At 40.9% G+C, this 18,518-nt stretch overlaps 1 protein-coding gene across 1 annotated transcript in view; it reads right to left on the bottom strand.

Annotated features, from left to right (window-relative positions):
• Positions 1 to 18,518, bottom strand: part of MYO16 (myosin XVI) — a 484,344-nt gene that overhangs the window by 307,802 nt on the left and 158,024 nt on the right. Inside the window, 2 exon segments of the mRNA XM_034665464.1 lie at positions 4,189 to 4,339; positions 17,984 to 18,137. Coding sequence (XP_034521355.1) covers positions 4,189 to 4,339; positions 17,984 to 18,137 — 305 coding nt within the window.

Below are 18,518 nucleotides of genomic sequence, written 5' to 3'. Positions count from 1 at the left end.
GGAGTGCCCTCCCCTTTCCTGTTCTGTTTGCTGGTGACTTTTCCTTCTGGGAGATGAACAGTATAAGTGCAGAAACTACAAGTCAGTAGATAAAAGAGGGGGTCCGACAAATGGGAAAAAGGCAATAGTACCTTGAGGAGAGGAAAGAGCCGAGTATTCATGATTGAAGAGGAAAGAAGAAATGAGGAGAAAAACGAGGTGACCGGGATGGTTCTCGCAGGGAAAAGGTGATAATCTGACAAATACTAAGTTTTCCAAAGCTTAATGTCATCACCATGCCCAGACAGCATTTGAATTATTTCCCCCTGGGTTTGCTATTCTGTTGGATGTTTCTACACAGTAAAACCTATCGGGCCCTTTCACTTACTAGCGCTTTGCCTGGCCGAGGATTTACACTTTCGTGTACATGGAGACGGGTGTTTCTGTGGACCGCAGAAAGAATTCTCGCCCATCTTCAAAATCCCTGTACCACACATGCAGCCGGGGAATGCCAACCTCCTCTCCTGTTTCTAGAACCATCACAGGTCCACAGGGCTCTGGAAGATGCTTGGTTGGGCAACCGGCTCTTGGTTTCAGGTCAGGGCATGATCTCAGGGTCGGGGCATGGAGCCCTGTCTAGGGGCTCTGCACTCAGCGGGGAGCTGCTCTCCCTCCCTCTCTGCCCCTCCCCTGCTTGCACGTGCGCATGTGCTCTCTCTCCCTCAAATGAATAAATAAATCTTAAAAAAAAAAAACTTAATCTGTAAATTGAGTGTAAGTTAAGTAATGAAAAGGGATAATAACTTGCCCACAGTGGTATTTTGAGGATTAAGACAATGCAGGTAAATGCATGTTTAAGCGTTGCAATGTTCATATAAAGTATAATTTTGTATTATTATTGTCTAAAGTCATCTACATTTGCATTGATAAAAGTAAAGTGTCGTGGATGTGTTGACTGGAATTACATCAACAGCAGATAAATTCAGCCATTCTGGCAAAACCTAACATACAGCCAGTCTATATCAATAAGAACGGTAAAAAATATAAATGCATCTTACTGCAATTTTACTCTGTTCTCAGAAAATGTGTTATAACCTTATAGCCCTCAATTCTGTCAGCTCCGTAACAACCCTGTGAGAACTATACCATGGACCCATTTCACAGATGGGGCTTATTAAGTCAGGGAACCTCTGAGTCAGAGACTTTCAGCAGCAGACCTAACCAGAGCATCAGTCTTTCTCCATGCTTCCAGGCTAGGGTGCCTTCACTCAGTGGAATAAAAATTGGAATTTCAAGTATGAACTAAATTTAAAGAAATACATTCACAAAGGGAGGAAGTGGAGGAAGGGAGAGGGGGAAAGGAAGTCAGGCAATTAGAGAGAAAGTGAAGGGAGAAGTCAGGGGAGGAGAAAGGGAGGGAAAGGCAGTGGGGAAAGGAAATTAAAGGAAGAATGTCTTGCACGCTTTTTAGCAACTAAAGAAAAATTCTACCTTCTTAGAGATATTATGCATTCATTTTGGTGATTATCAGAACCAAAAAAGTTTATATCAAGCCTTGAATATTCACTCACACAATCACCATTTGATAAAACCTACATTTTATAAAAATCTGGAAGGAGAGATAATGTGGCTTTTGTTTCAATTTTTTAAAAAATTTTCTACATGACATATTTCTCTTTAAGATGTTAATCAGAATGTTCTTGCTTTGACACATCTTTTCTAAAGCTCTCTTATGAAATGTGAAAGTATAATCCAGTCAGTGGATAATGTTGGTCTTCCTTGGGAGAGAATCGCCTACGCACTTTACCACCAAGAACAGATTCCCGCGATGCCCACAGCGGGAGAGGAGAGCCCACATGCCATCGATAATGTATGAACACAAAACCTGAATAACCGCCACTCCCTCTTCAGTACCAAACAAATAGAATATGATTGCAACTGCTTTTAATGCCTGGGATACAATTATAAATTGTATAATTATAAAGAGCTTACATTAAAATCAGAAAGGCTATTCTAAAGGGTTATACTTGCGGGGCGCCTGGGTGGCACAGCGGTTAAGCGTCTGCCTTCGGCTCAGGGCGTGATCCCGGTGTTATGGGATCGAGCCCCACAATCAGGCTCCTCCGCTATGAGCCTGCTTCTTCCTCTCCCGCTCCCCCTGCTTGTGTTCCCTCTCTCGCTGGCTGCCTCTATCTCTGTCAAATAAATAAAATAAAATCTTAAAAAAAAAAAATAAATAAATAAATAAAGGGTTATACTTGCGTGTCATCTCTTTTTTCTAAGATTTTAATTTCTAATGTTTTTAATTTTTTTAAGATTTTATTTTATTTATTAGAGAGAGAGAACACCTGTGTGATTGGGGGAGGGGCAGAAGGAGAGAGAGAGAGAGAATCTCAAGCAGCCTCCTCACTGAGCACAGAGCCCCACGCAGGACTCACTCTCAAGACCCTGAGACCATGACCTGAGGCGAAACCAAGAGCTGATCGCTTAACTGATGGAGCCACCCAGGCGCCCCTAAGATTTTAATTTTTTACAGCAGTTTTAGATTCACAGCAAAACTGAGAGGAAGGTACAGATATCTCCCACACACCCCTGTCCCACTCGTGCATAGCCTTCCCCACTATAACACTCCCCACCAGAATGATGACATTTGTCACAGTTGAACCTACATGGACATGTCACCATCACCCCAAGTCCATGGTGTACATCAGGGCTCACTCTGGGTGTTGTACATTCTGGGGGTTTAGACACATGTGTAATGACACGCATCTATCACTATAAAATCATAAAAGGAAGTTTCGATGCCCTAAAAATCCTCTGAGCTCCATCTCTTCATCCCTCCCCCCACCAGCCCAGGCAACCAGTGATATTTTTACCATCTCCATCATTTTGCTTTTTCCAGAATGTCAAATACTAGAATCATACGGTATGTATCCTTTTCAGATTGGCTTCTTTCACTCAGTAATACGCATGTAAGGTTATAGGAAGTTATAGGACCCTTAAGAAAGTTAAGAAAGAACTTTGCCTTAAATCTTACCTAACATTCAATTTGCCTACTGCCACGGACTAAACTGCATTCCTCCAAATTCATATGTGGAGGCTCTCAATGTGACTCTTTGGAGATGGGATCTTAAGGAGGTAATCAAGGTTAAAGGAGGTCATAGGGCTGGGGCCCTGATCCCATAGGCTTGGCACACTTATAGGAGACACCAGACAGTTCGTCCCTCGTTCCTCTCTCTGTCTCTGTTTCCTCCCCCCTCCCCCACTCCCCACTCGAGGACACAGGGAGAAAGCAGCCAGGGAGAGGACCTTCATCAGAAACCTTACCAGCTGGCACCTTGAGCTTGCACTTCAAGTCTCCAGAACTGTGAAAAAGAAAGTTCTGCCGCCTCGGCCACCCAGTTTGTAGTGTTTTGTTACACTGTTACACTGTTACAGCTGTTTTGTTACAGCAGCCTAAGCTGACAAACACACCCACTGAAATTTTAAAAGTGTCTCAAGAATACAAAAAATGTTTATTAGTCATTTTGAAATAACAAAAATTAATGAAACTAAAATTAAATCTGGAAAAGATGGTCTTAGAAAAATCCAGCTAAGATGTCTTTAATATATTCAAAATTAGATAGAGTGAAACACACCAGTTTCAAGGATTACTCTGCCATTTATAAAACATGAAGCGGGTAAAAATCATTTTTTTCTCTAGGGAAATACACTAATTTCTATAACCCCAAGCTCATCAAAGTGATCTCCCATAACTTGGGCACTGTGGCGTGTGCACACACACACACACACACAGTACACACCACAGATGCTTTTCATACGTGACTCTCAGTGATTGATATTCCTTTCTTCTTGTTATGTAAAATGTTTGGATTTTTGAAGGAACCAAAAAGCATACCCTACATAATAATCAAAATGAGGACTAAAGACAGAACTGGAAATATTCGGGAATTAGCATACTGGCCGAGCTTATATTCCTGCTATATAAGTCAAGATAGATATAAAATTCACATCCTTGTACAACACAATAGTAGCTGTGTTTGTTAATGGTCAGTATAATATCGTAACAGTTTATATGTGGGAATTTAAACTACTAACCTGTGCATTCATGAATTTTTCTTCGAATGGAAATTTATAGGTGTTTGGTTTTGAAATGTTGGATTTTAAAGCATGACGTAATAAGCAGGCATGCAGTAAAGGTGTACTTACCTGCTCAGGTTTGCTGGGGCCATTCACGGTAGCATTTTCAGGGATGCTGTCTTGAGACTGTCGCTTGCAGAGACCTTTTGCGGCATCTTTGAACATAATGTCTTTCTCCAACATACTGTCTTGCTTGGCAATTGGCAACACCAGGGGACTGCTACAGAAAATAATCAATACTATAATTAGTTTTCTGCTAACATCATCATATTAATCAAAAATGACCACAGCAGGACGGCTCAGTTATAGAAAGTTGTTTTATTCAGATAAGAAAGCATTTCTCGACACGGAGAAGAAAAAAAAACAATCAATGGGGAATCGGTCAACTTTTCTATTAGTTCTCACTTTCATTCAATTTCAACTTTAAAAGAAAAACATATTCACTTCAACTTGAGAAGAAAACGTTTACAAATGTATATATGACTGTAGGAGACAAATCAATAAGCAATTTATAAGCTCGGGTTGAATGCATGACTGAACTAAGCAAGATATTTAAATGTGAAAGTGAATTGCAAACAAGTGAAGGCACAAATTATACAATTAATGAAAGTATTGTTCACATACAACTTAAAATATGTTATGGAAACAGGGGCAATATTTAGAGTTTGTAATGAAACAATACTGGGGCATTAAAGAAGAAAGATGTGCTCAAGGATTCCAATATTGCACACAATAACTCCTTCCTTCATTACAGCTCAAACTAGGCAAAGAAATAACAGCTACCTCATAGTTTTTGTTGTTCCGTAGACATCACTGCCAAAAGGAAGCCATTATTGTGTGATGTCCATAAAAAATAACCACAGTCTAAATGTTTAATTTGCATCGTAACACTTTATGATAGTAAGATTTAAAAATGCATTTCCCTAAATGTTACCATACGAGCAGAAATTCATACATATTTAATCAAGTGTGATACATATAAACGTAATTATTTCATGCATTCTACAATAGCACTTGTGATTCTAATTAATGCTTAAATGTACTTTTTGGTTTTTTCAAAAAATTCAGGTTTATTCAGGTATCATTCACATACGGGGAAATCCACCTTGTGTGGACGTTCATGTACTGTAGATGTCTGTGCCAAATATATATGTAGTTGTACATGGTTAAATACATACGTGTGCGTGTAACCCACGTAACCAGTGATACACAGCATTTCTATCACTCCCAACCATCTCTTTGGGCCTGCTCTGGGGAACCCATTGTCTCCACTAGCCTCCTGCCCCTTGCAACCACTGATAACTATTTCTTTCACTATAGTTTTGCCTTTTCTCAAACATCATATGAAAGGGATCATAAAGCATGTAGCTGTTTATATCCGCCTTCATTGACTTAACATCATGTTTTTGAGCTCATTCACGCTGCTCTGCATACAATGGTCTGGTTTTTGGTGCTGAGTGGTAGTCTGCTGGAGAACGTACTACACTCAGGCTATCCATTCAGCAGACATTTGCGTTTGTCCAGCTGATGTCAAGTAGAAAAGAAGCTTCTGTCCACATCTGTGTGCAGGTGTTTGGGCAGACACGCTTCCATTTATCTCGGTTAAAAACCTAGAAGAAATTCCAAGCTGATTCCAAAGCAGTGCTCCCATGGGCATTTCACTTGCTCCTCCTTCTTGCAATACCTCTCTCTCTGCTTAAAGCCATTCTAGTAGGGAAGTTAGTGGCTTCTCACTGTGGTTTCAATTTGCATTTTAATGTGCTTATTCAACATAAAAATCACTCCTCTGGTAAAATGTGAGTTCAAATCTTTGTTGCCAGAATATTGATTTTATAAATTCTGGTTTCAAGTCCTCTGTCATGTACATATGTGGCAGATATTTTCTCCCAGTCTATGTCTTATCTTTTCATTTTCTTTACAGTGTGTTTCAAAAAACATTTTTTTTCATCTATGCCTTGGGCTTCTTGCGTCTTATCTAAGAATTCTTTTCCTTTTTTTTTAATGTTTTTTTATTATATTATGTTAGTCACCATACAGTACATCCCCGGTTTCCGATGTAAAGTTCGATGATTCATTAGTTGCGTATAACACCCAGTGCACCATGCAATACGTGCCCTCCTTACTACCCATCACCAGTCTATCCCATTCCCCCACCCCCCTCCCCTCTGAAGCCCTCAGTTTGTTTCTCATAGTCCACAGTCTCTCATGTTTCATTCCCCCTTCTGATTACCCCCCTTTCTTTATCCCTTTCTTCCCCTACCGATCTTCCCAGTTCTTATGTTCCATAAATGAGAGAAATCATGATAATTGCCTTTCTCTGCTTGACTTATTTCACTTAGCATTATCTCCTCCAGTGCCGTCCATGTTGCAGAAAATGTTGAGAATTCGTTCTTTCTGATAGCTGAGTAATATTCCATTGTATATATGGACCACAACTTCTTAATCCAGTCATCTGTTGCAGGGCATCTCGGTTCCTTCCACGATTTGGCTATTGTGGACAATGCTGCTGTGAACATTGGGGTGCATATGGCCCTTCTCTTCACTACGTCTATATCTTTGGGGTAAATACCCAGTAGTGCAATGGCTGGGTCATAGGGCAGCTATTTTTAACTTTTTAAGGGACCTCCACACTGTTTTCCAGAGTGTCTGTACCAACTTGCATTCCTAACCCAAGTTCAAAAAAAGGTTTTCTCCTAGGTTTCATTCCAGAAATTTTATAGTTTTATGCTTTACATTTGGGTCTGTGACGCATCATGAGTGGTTTTTGCATATGGTGCTATGTACGGGTCGGGGTTTGTTATGTTTTCATATGGCTGTCCAAATGTTTCAACATCATTTTTGAAAAGAACATCTTTCCCCAGCCAATTATCTAGGATACCTTTGTTAAGATTCAATTGACCGTATACGTGTGGATCTATCTGGGGATGCCTCCTTGTGTTCCGTTGATGGAATAGGCTAGTCCCACACCAATACTACATTTCTTGATTAATGTCCTTGCACAGTAAGACTTGAAATCAAGTACTTTGACTCATCCTGCTTTGTTTGCTTTTGTTTTGGCTATTCAAGATCATTAGCACTTTCATATAGATTTTAAAATCTATTTGTCAATTTTTATCAACATGCCTACTGGGTCTCTGATTAGCATTCTGCTCAACTGATAAATGAACTTGGGGAGAACTGACATATTCACAATGTTGAATTCTGTCATCCATAAGCACAGTACATTTCGCCATTTATTTTGATCATTAACTTCTTCTCTCAATATTTTGTAACTTCTGGCATTCAAGTTTTGCAAATAATTTGTTAGATTTATTCTGAAGTTTTCATGCCATTACAAATGAATGTTTTATCACCCTCCTGTAGCTGTATATAGAAATGCAAAGAGAGAGTAATGTGAAGGGCTTCTTCCAGTAACCACAAAGTCTCACTGTTTGCAGCCCATCTCTGGGCCTTATCTTCCCTCTGTACCACAGAGTCTAGGAAAGTGTGGAGAAAATAAGACGTAAATGGGCTCCATTAGTGCAGGGTTGAGGGAAAGGCCTGAGGAAGAGTAAAGAACGTATTCACAGAAACGTGACGTCAGTTTTACTTCCCTTGAGCTCTGGATGATGATGTTTTACTCAGTGAGGATATTCTGAGGTAGGTGAGAAGTCAGCCTGATGGCAGACAGCAGGGGAGGACAGCTGTGACGAGTGTGTATCTGTCAGAAAGCTGCGCCTGGGCATCCTGGGCAAGCGACAGAAGCATTCTCTAAAACCAATCTGTAAAACCAATCTGTAAAAGAAGGCCTCTACGGAGGGCCATCTAGCAGAATGCACACAAGGGGCTTAGCACGGTGACTACAGTATTAAGCAGGCAACAAAAGTGGTTACTTATATGGGTCCAGCACTGCAAAGCTTCAAGGATTGTGTTCTATTTACAAACTAACAGGTTAGCTAGTATGGTTACCAATTTTAAAAATTCACTGTAAAATGAGAATGCTTTTAATACTTATAAAAATTTCATATCCAGACCTGCTTGAGTACCATTGAGTGATAAGGTATTCATAACTCCAAGTATTTCTTTATTTCCTCCATGAGCAACTATGAAACGATGCCTGCTGCCCTAACTTGTATTCCCCATCCCCGGAGCTCCCAAGGTGTGTCCTATGTTTCTCTGACATGAGAACCCTTCAAATATTTGAAGACAATTGCAGTTTCCCTCTATTTTCTATAATGTGAATGGACCACCTATAAAACACTGTAATAATTATACGGAATTCAACGCATGATAATCTCCTTTCTAAGTACTCTATACATATTAACTCATATGAACAACATTATAAGGAATATCTAATTTTCTACCTATTTTATAGGTGACAGAGAGGGAGAGGGAGAGAGAAGAATGGGCTGTGGACACACAGTAAGGCAGGACTGGAGGTGGGACTTGAGATGAAGAGCTTGTGTTCTTAACCACCAGTCACCGTGCCCGCATCCAAAATCCACCTCACACCAACCAAAATATTTCCTTACTTATCTACCCTTGAATGTCAATCACCTCTTCTCTTCTGCTTTGTCAGGAAGTCTTCAAAGAAAAACTACAGAGAGGTTTTGCACATACCGTACCAGGTGTTTTGAGGATAAAGCAGTGAAGAAAGCAGTGGTTTGACTAGTCAGGTAGAAATGACATAAAATCACCATTTATAAAGGATTTCTAAAAGGAAGAAACAGAGTTTACTAAAATAGCTAAAATACTCCTTTCCTATCTCAAATCTAATCACAGCATTAATAGCAGGATCTATTCTATTCCCAACTGACAGGGACACTGGGAGAGAAGATTGATCCAGGAATACAGTGACTCCATCCTGAGTCAGGTTTTGTTTTGTTTTAAGAGAGGAAGAGAAAGGGTGGGGAGGGGCAGAGGGAGAGGGAGAGAGAATCTTAGGCAGGCTCCATGCCCAGCGTGGAGCCCAACTCAAGGCTCGATCTCACGACCCTGAGATCATGACCTGAGCCAAAATCAAGAGTGAGATGCTTAACTGACTGAGCCACCCAGGCTCCCCTAAGTCAGTTTTTACCTCAAGTTGGCAACCGCCTGAGCCCATAAGCCTTCAAGATCTCTGGGCCACATGTCACTTTTGCAAATGTGGAGTTTAGACGAGGCAATATCTAAGTGTATGCCAAGCCCTACAGATCCGTGATGCTACCACATAATCCCTCTTCACGCACTTTCTCAGCTGTGTCTTTAAAAGAATCACTTACACACTCAATAAAATCACGTATAACATCATAGCTCTATTACTAACAATAACTGTAAGTAGCTAGTTAAAAATACTCTTAATAAGAAAAAATGATTCTAAATAATATAGTTGGATTGAATGGCAACATATTTGTCGTACACATATTTTCTATAAGAAATACAAAACACATAGCTTGGCTGATGGCACGTGATAATGTTTTAAAGGCCTATGGAACAGCTGCTCTTTAGGTTTCTTTCCCACTTTTAAAATGAAATACATTTCATCCATAATCATTGTGATTAACAACAGCAATCATGTAAGATAATTTCTACTTATTTAAATTTTCACCAATTATCCATTTGTACACTATGAACATGTACTAAAATGCTATTTTTCTAGGAAAAAGGCAATAATTCTTAAGTGATCATTGCTATTTATTTCAATACTCATTAAATGTTTATCAACCATGACAAAATATTTGATGAGGTTAATTAAAAAAAATAAGATGCAGTTATATAGAGAGAACAAGAACTCAATAAAGAAAAAGAAACACATAAAAGAAGAAATAGACCAAATTAATAGTAGTTTCATCAAAACCATGGACTACTGATGAAAATGGATTCATCTTAGCTAAACTTTGGACAGGCTTCTCCCCAACTCTAGACTACTGCCCTCTCTTTTCTTAGAGAGCTTACTTCAGAGAACTTTCCATTGTAATTTCCTCCTTTGCCCTTCTGAGATGTAAATATTCTACAATCCCCTCAATGTCTTTCTTTCTGGAGGACATGGGAGCCATTCTGTTGGAATGTAACCATCAGGACTGATAAAGGGAGCCCCAGTCTTCTGATCTCTGTGGGAGGAGAAGAGCCTCACTTCCTTAAGCACCAACTAGCAAACTCTGGATGGCCTCCTCACAAGGACCAACCTTCCTGCTAACATCCCCCAGGCTTTACCACCAGGTTATGCCAGCATTTAAAAGCTCTCTGAGTCAAGTTCACGCTCTCTCCCTGTATTGCAATCATCCTGAATAAAGTCTTTCTTTCATCTTTGACTTCTCTGGTATAATTTTTCTTTGACATTAACAAGTGGGTTTTTTCAGGCTTCTACATGTTTTTCTTCATTTTCCAAATTTTCCTCCATGAGAAAAATTTTATTTTAATTACATTAAAAAAGGATTAGGAATAGAAATTTATCAGTGAAAAACAGAAAAAAAATAGGATTGAAAAGAGTATATTTTCTAAAAGAAGGCTTTGGTAAGGCAGATTCCACAAACATAAAGAAAATGAAAAGCAACCATCCAAGGACAGTTTAGATTAAACTGGGGATAGATCACTTTAACCTGACTGTGGACAAAACTGCACGGGACTATACCAGCAGACAATCAATTTCTGAACTCTACTGGATTTATTCAACACTTGCTGATTTCTATAAACATAAAAGGCATTTCATGCAGAACAAATGCACCTGTAGGAACTGAGATTTTATTTCTGAAAATGGAAACAGGAATGTAATAAAATAAAACTAAGGCGACAATTATTGCCCATTATGATGACAGCAACTTTAGAAAACTATAGAAAACAAGAAAAATGGACTATATTGGGATATATTAGGCCAACAAAGAAAAAAATTGAGCCCTAACAAATGTGAACAAATGGCATATGTGACTTGGTTATTTTGGCAGTAAATAATGGACTGAATAGATAGTTCTCAATTTTAATCCTAAAAACGCAGCTACATAAATCATTTACTGTGAGGAATCTGGGTTTTTCTGCATCTACAAAATAATGATCTAAAGCTTAATTTTGAATGAAACTATTCTTGGAGAGCTTTGAGTTAATTGCTATCTTTGTCCCCCCAAAAAATGACTTCAGTTTTTGTAATAAAAAAAATACATTAAAAAAAAACACTCCGGTAAAATATTACTTGTGTTTAAAAAACAAAAGTGTCAGGTGTCTGGGTGGCTCAGCCAGTTAAGCCTCTGACTTTTTTTCAGTTCAGGTCTTGATCTCACGGTCCTTAGTTCAAGCCCCATGTGGGGACCCATGCTAGGTGTGGCACCTACTTTGGAAAAAAAAAAAAAGTCAATGTGTCTCTTGCAGTTGAATTGAAAATGACACTGTTTTTAAGACATTTTATGTTCATCTAGTAGTTCTCAACAGGTATCTGCAAAGAACCTTTTAAAGTCTAATTTAAAATAAGTTGAATGCAGCAGCTCTGTGAATATATGCAGAGAGCTTCTGCATATGCTACGTTATACTATGAGAAGTGACTGTCTAGCATATACATATTTTTCTGAATAGGTATTTAATGAATGATATTCGTATGAAACAACATTATCATTATTCATTTGAGTCAAGGAAATACTTAATAATCTGCATTTTCAGATATCTTTAGTAAGAAAAGTTGATAGAATTTGGTAAAACTTACTTAAGTTACCCGAGCAAGCACCGTAACACACACGCATGTGCACACACAGTATAAAATATCAAAAAGGGAAGAAAACCCCGTGTGTATTTTGGTGGTAGACGGAATAAGCTTATTCTACCTTCTTGGAAAGGTAGTGAATTCCCATCTCTGGAGCAGTTTCAACTGTAGGAAAAGAACATGAATAGACATGGAAATGTCTACCCCCTCCCTCTACCTTCCCCCTAAGCCAAGTCTAGTTCTCGACCAACTTTGGAAGATCAACTAGTTCTTCAACCACGTTTGAGGGATAGTGTAAAAATGGTTTAAAATTGGAAATCAGATTAAATGATTCTCAAGGTTTCATGACGTCCCTGTATTGTGTGACATTTCTCTCTGTCCCCCTCTGGACCACAGAATTCATTCCTAAATTCACAAGGAACCGACGGACTGCTTTATCGAGACTTTGTAACACGAAGCTTTTTCCAAAGACTGAAGAATCCAGGGCTGGGAGTCTGGTCCGACTTTATCTCAGGTGATGTTATTTTACTGCAAAATGGTCACGGAAGCTGTGCTGATTTTGAAAATGGTCGGGTCATTCAGGGTCAAGAGTAAATGTACAAGAACAATGGCTCACGGGAATAACCAGACAGGTGGTGTTCAGCCATCAGGAGCCAGGAAATGAATGGCTGCAGCACACACAACCGTGCCTAAGGCTCTAAGAGTAAAAATGCACTTTTCAGGATTGCTTATTCCAAGCATTCTGGTCTAAGTTACTAGGAGACGATTTCTGTAAAGAAAGCCCCCAGGTGTGGTGTTGAGGCATGGGTCAAAGGCTATGTCCCTCATTTGCAACTTCATTTTTTTTTATATAGATCTGTATGACAAGATTGTGGACACCATGAGCCCGGGGAGACACTCAATACCATCTTCCTGAGCCTGTTCCTGCCTTAGGGTGGAAAGCATGAACAAAGAATTCAAAGATGGTGGTTCTAATCACAGCTGCTACTAACTTGCTATCCCCATACGTCTGTCACACCTCTGGGTTTCTGTTTCTCCATAAAGAACATGCAGATAATTAATGTCTACCCACCCTAAGTCATGGAGTTTAAATGAAGATCAATGGAAATGATTATTGAAATTGCACTGATATGCAAATCATATTTATTTTCATTGAGCAACGGAGGCCACAGAAGACATCCTTGTGTAGCCACAGACAGTTGGCTCACTTTTAAGTAAATGCATGTTGGGCTTGTTTCATAAAATGTGGCCCCTTCAAAGCTTGACATAACATCTACTCCAAGCCTGTCATGAGTCTCAGGTTCTACTGAGGTCCAGAAGGACACACTGTGAAACTCATACTGTGCCTCTTACAAATCCCCACAGGGTATTTCTCCTCATCAATGGCCGCCTGGCCCATGCACTTTGGGACCCACCTACACCAAGCACCCTGTCCTTGCATCCTCAGATCCGCTCAAGTCTGCCTCTTTACAGACTTTTCCCAGTCACATCTTCTCTCCATCCCAGGTGGAGATGACTGGGAAGCCCATGGAGAGCCAGCCCAAGCAACTACTCAAAGGATATACTCACCCAAAGCTGGTCTTCTCTGAGACTGGATTTTTCCTTCCGGCTGCTTAGAAAGTAAGTTTTTCTCTATATGGCCATATTCAGTTTGATTTCACCAAACTGAAAGCTTAAATCTACTGTCTTAGCTTAGAGTGAGAAGGCCTTTATTCTTTAGATGATTATGCTGACAATTCACAGATGAATGAAGAACATCTGCTTTTCTTTCTGTCGTTTCTCAAGCACTTATATGGTATCACAATGAGCCAAATACTACTGTGTTTCAAAAATATTAAGTCACGGAGTCATCAAGAACCACCTCACGAGCCATTTCTGACCACCATCGTCACCACCCTGCAGTACCGCAGCGTAATTCTGACACTGACTACCTATAAAACGGACCCTGCAAATTAAGGTCAAGACTTCCCCCTTCAGACACAGCCACGAGTTTGGGAGTCTCCATGCTCACCCACACTTCTGACCAATGGGCTATCAGTTCAGGGGCTCCCACAACTCCCTCAGGTTTGATAACTCACTAGAACAACTCATGGAAGCACTAAACTCACTCTTACAGCTTTCTTAGGGAGGGGACGGATCGGGATCGTCCATGTGACAGACACGCAGGGGGAGGTGCGGGAATCAGGGCACGGCACCCTCCAAGCGCACAGAGGTGTTCGCCAACAAGGATGCTCCATGGGCTTGCACAGAGTTGTCCTTGAGGTTTGGCTCCATTGAGATGATGGGCTCCATCACCAAACTCAGCTTCCTGGCCTCCTCCCCTCCCGGAGGCCAGGCTGGCTCACTGCTCCGCCCTTTCATCCCAGCTCTGGGTTTTCTGGCATGACCAGCCCCCACCCTGAGGCACCTTGTTAGCATAAATTCAAGTGTGACCCCAGGGATCCTGGACAGCAGAGGCAGTCCTATGGCTTGAGAATTCCAAGGGTTGAGCATCTCCGCTCCCAGGAAGCAGGGAGAAAGGCCTGGACAAATTCTTTACTGTACAGCACCCACGTTTTACACTGCAGGCGACATGTGGACATGTGGCAAAGACTCTGACTAAATTCCTGAAGTCCCAGAGCCAGTAGGTGCAGAGCCAGCATCTGAACCAGGAGGTGTGGCTCTGGGTCTCTGTCCATAAGGACCACAACACGTGGCCTCACAGGTGGCCTCAGGGCTTGAGTGTAGACACTCAGAGCGAGGGAGACCAAGGGCCCCATGTTGCTGCATTTGAGCTTTGGCTTAAAAGCAGATCAGTGATCAACTGTATTGCAAGGGGGCTTCATGCTTCTTGTTTCTGCGGAAGGGAAATGTCTTCCTAATTACAGACTATCTTCGTAAGTTGTCATACGAAGAAACACTTATGCTAACCTGACAATATTCCACGCCTAAAGCTGACTGACCATAACAGGGAAGCTCAGATCAGCAACGTCCTCTTTCAAGCCAAATTAGAAGTATTCGAATTGCAAATAAAAATGACCTCCTCACTGAAACAATAGGGGAGTGGGTACATGTGTGTGACATGAGTCAAGCTACTTGAGTTCTGAGTCTCAGACGGGGATGGCTAACATAGGGTTAGAACAGAAAGCATTCATGTTACCCCTGAAACTAATAAAACACTGTACATTAACCAAATTGGATTTAAATAAAAAATTTTTGCATGGTGCACTGGGTGTTATACGCAACTAATGAATCATCAAACTTTACATCAAAAACCAGGGATGTACTGTATGGTGACTAACAGAATATAATAAAAAAAGATTAAAAAAATTTTTAAAAGAAGTATCTGTGTTGTATGTGTCAATATATTTAAACTGAATGAAAATTATAAATAAAGATAAAAAACATCATGGGAATAAAGATACGGCACAGGGAATATAGTGGGTGGTATTGTAATGGCATTGCCTGGTGACGCACGGTAGCCACGCTTGGGGTGAGCACAGCCTATAGTGACGATGTATGCCTGGAACTAATGTAACACTGTGCATCAATGATACTCAAGTTAAAAAATTAACAACAACAACAAAAAAAGAAAGAAGCAGTGTACTTGTGTTGTTTTGCGGCTTAAAGGCAATGACCCACGTAATCACTCTGCGCGGTCCTGATGTCTGGTCGCCACACAGGAACCGTCGGCTGTTGTCGTGAATCACTAAACCCCCACAGCCTCTCTGTGAAGGACTCCACCCTGCCAGGTCCTAGGCGGAACGGCTGTGGCTTCCACCTCCAGGACCCCATGAAAGTGAGCATTTGCAGCAAATGCTGGCACACATTGAACTTTGCAGTGATGATAGACCCTGGCAGAGCACTGCCGGGCTCCAGCCCCACAGGGCGCAGGTCCCCACCGCTGTCTCATTAGTGGCAATCACGGCCCACGCGACACGGAGATCTACGTCAGGACCCAGCACGGGGTGCAGGCAAGAAGGCAAGAAAGGACAGAGCGGGGAATCGCAGTCAAGTATGACAACGGTTGTTGCAAATTTAAAGCAGAGAGAGGAAGCCTGAAAGCTTTACAGATAGGGAAGACTGTCGGGGAGGACTCCGGAGTTAAATCTTAACCTGCTCACTCTGAGACACAAACTGCAAAGTGAGGCAACAAATAGACCCCTTAAAACTGTTCACTTAATAGAAGATATCTTAGAAACATGGAAAATGACATAATTCAATAATTTAGGAATTTCCTCGTGATTAAATGTTTAACCAAAGACAGGGGTGCTGCTAACGGTGGAGCATAGCGGGGGTGACATCCTTACCCGAACTGAACTCAGGATTTAGCCCACAAATCCTCACAGGACAATCAACAGGAGTTGATATTGGAAAGGGATTTTGGCTTGTATGTTGAGGTATCAGACACCACTCCATTATTTCTTAAAATTTTAGCAAAATATATCCTAGGAAAATGTAAAAGGAGCGAGTTAACTGTAGAAGGCAAAGGAACAGGAAGTTGGATTGAAAACTGAAAGGCGATGATAGTTCAGATGAGGTAACACGGGTTAAGTCCTCAGGATGAGGGCTGCTGGTAAACGGTGGGAACAGAGACTTTCTGAAGATAAACACAGACGACACGGAGAAGAAGAGAAGGCTGAACACGTTCTTTCTAATCACGTGCTTCTCACATCCATGAATATGCACTGACCTTTCTTGGGCAAAGTACTGAGAAAAGCAGCAGCAGGCTTCACGGGGATGCTCGGTCCGACCTGCAGCAGAGGAAAACTGGCCAACGTGGCCAACTCTTTCCCCTGCTTCCCGGAGTTTTCTTTCGTTCTAATTCCTTCTGCACCTCCCTAAAGCTGAGGAACTTCTTGACATAGCTGAAGACCAGACTTCATATTTAAAAATTCAGGTAATCCAAACCATTCGAGAAGGCGCTTCCTTCACATGAGGGCAACTTGGATTTCCACAGAACAACAGCATTTATTTATTTTAATGGAGGAACAGATAGAAACGGTTTGGGGAAAACTCAGCAATGCAGAGGTGAGGAGAGGGGCAGAAGACCAAAGCCTCTAGAACACCAAGACTAAACCACTGACTGCAGCAACTGGCGTGTGAAGAAATGCTGCTTCGTAAATGATACACGAGAGATCTTTGGAAGAAATACGTGCATGTCTTCTGTGAGCCCTGACAACGCTCTGATTCATTTCACATATGTTCTCTATCAAAAGAACAACATGTTGGGGGTGTCTGGGTGGCTCAGTCGGTTGAAGGTCCCACTCTTTGTTCCGGTTCAGGTCATGATCTCAGGGTCCTGAGATCAAGCCCTGCCTCAGGCTCCCAGATCATCATGGAGTCTGCTTGAGATTCTCTCCCTCTCCCTCTCCCCTCTGCTCCTGCTCTCTCTCTCTCGCTCAAATAAATAAATCTTCTAAAAAAGAATGACGTTAAAAATGTTGTTTTCAACCTGAAATTATTCTTTTCCTTACGTATTTCCTTCTTTTGTTGAGATAGGATCCACAGAGCACAAAATTCACACTTTTAAAGTGTACAATTCAATGGTTTTTTTTTTTAGCATATTCACGAATTTGTGTAAGCAGCACATTTACTTCTAGAACATATCCATTATCCCCAAAGAAACCCCATATCCAGTAGGAGTCACTCCCCATTGCCCCCGTCCCCACTCCTGGCAACCACCGGCTTCCCGTTTCTATGGATTTGCCCATTCTGGACATCTCATGCAAATGGGGTCATACAATATGTGGCCTTTGATGTCTGACTTCACTCACTGAGCGTAACAGCTTTGAGGATCATCCTTGCTGTAGTACATATCAGCATTTAAGGAGATATTGTAGGCCACCAGAAACCATTAAGTTTTGTACTTTAGAGAGAAAAAAGTGAATATTTGTATTTCCTATGTTAGGAATTTAGCCATTACCACAGTCACTGGAAATCTTACAAACCAGTTTAGCTAAAAACGTGGAGTACGTTTAAAATATCATCTTTGGTCTCACGGTGACAAACTCGATCTAATAACTACAATAATAATGTTTAAAAGAATCAGATGATTTTTCAGAAAATTAGGCTAAACTCATCATTGTCAACAAGTGTTTTTTGGTAAAGACGTTAACATTCAACTTCTAATTAGTTACGAGTCTGTCTTAATACTGACTATCAATGGTTGGCAGAGAAAATAACCAGCTCTTGCACAAGTAAGATCTACAACGCGAGCATGCTACAGCGAAAGGCACTTACAGCTTGCTGGAGAGAGCCGGGAGGTCATGGAGGATCTCTTCATAGGGCTCCTCGGAGGCCACAGCAGGAACAGATAAACGCTCTTTTACCCTTTCTTCCCAGGCAACTTCAGCTTTCAACAGCATTTCCTCGATAAACTCAGAGGCGGCGATATCTACAAGAAACAATAGGAACATCAGAAAAAGTGGGTGCTGAGATCACAGAAAACTGTTCCCTTTCAATAATACTAGTGTGCTTAAAATGTGAAAATTGATCAACACCTCGAGCAAAATGAAAAAGAAGTTTATGGTAGGAATAAAATTGCAGTGTTACCATTTTAAAAGACGGTCTTGTTTTATATCAGTGGCATATTTAATTACAAATGAAATGAAAAAATATGAAAATAATATTCACCGAGTGGTGATGTGTAAAATGTAAAGTCATGGAGAAGCTAAGCTTGAAAAAACTTGATGTCATTTTATTCTCAGTGCCACTCTTTCTCCGTCTTGATGAATAAGAATCAAAATGATGAAAATAGCTACACATTCCCAAAGAC

This window comes from Ailuropoda melanoleuca, chromosome 7, assembly GCF_002007445.2.
Source record: "Ailuropoda melanoleuca isolate Jingjing chromosome 7, ASM200744v2, whole genome shotgun sequence".
Classification (NCBI taxonomy): domain Eukaryota; kingdom Metazoa; phylum Chordata; class Mammalia; order Carnivora; family Ursidae; genus Ailuropoda; species Ailuropoda melanoleuca.
This window is presented reverse-complemented; position numbering and strand designations above follow the sequence as displayed.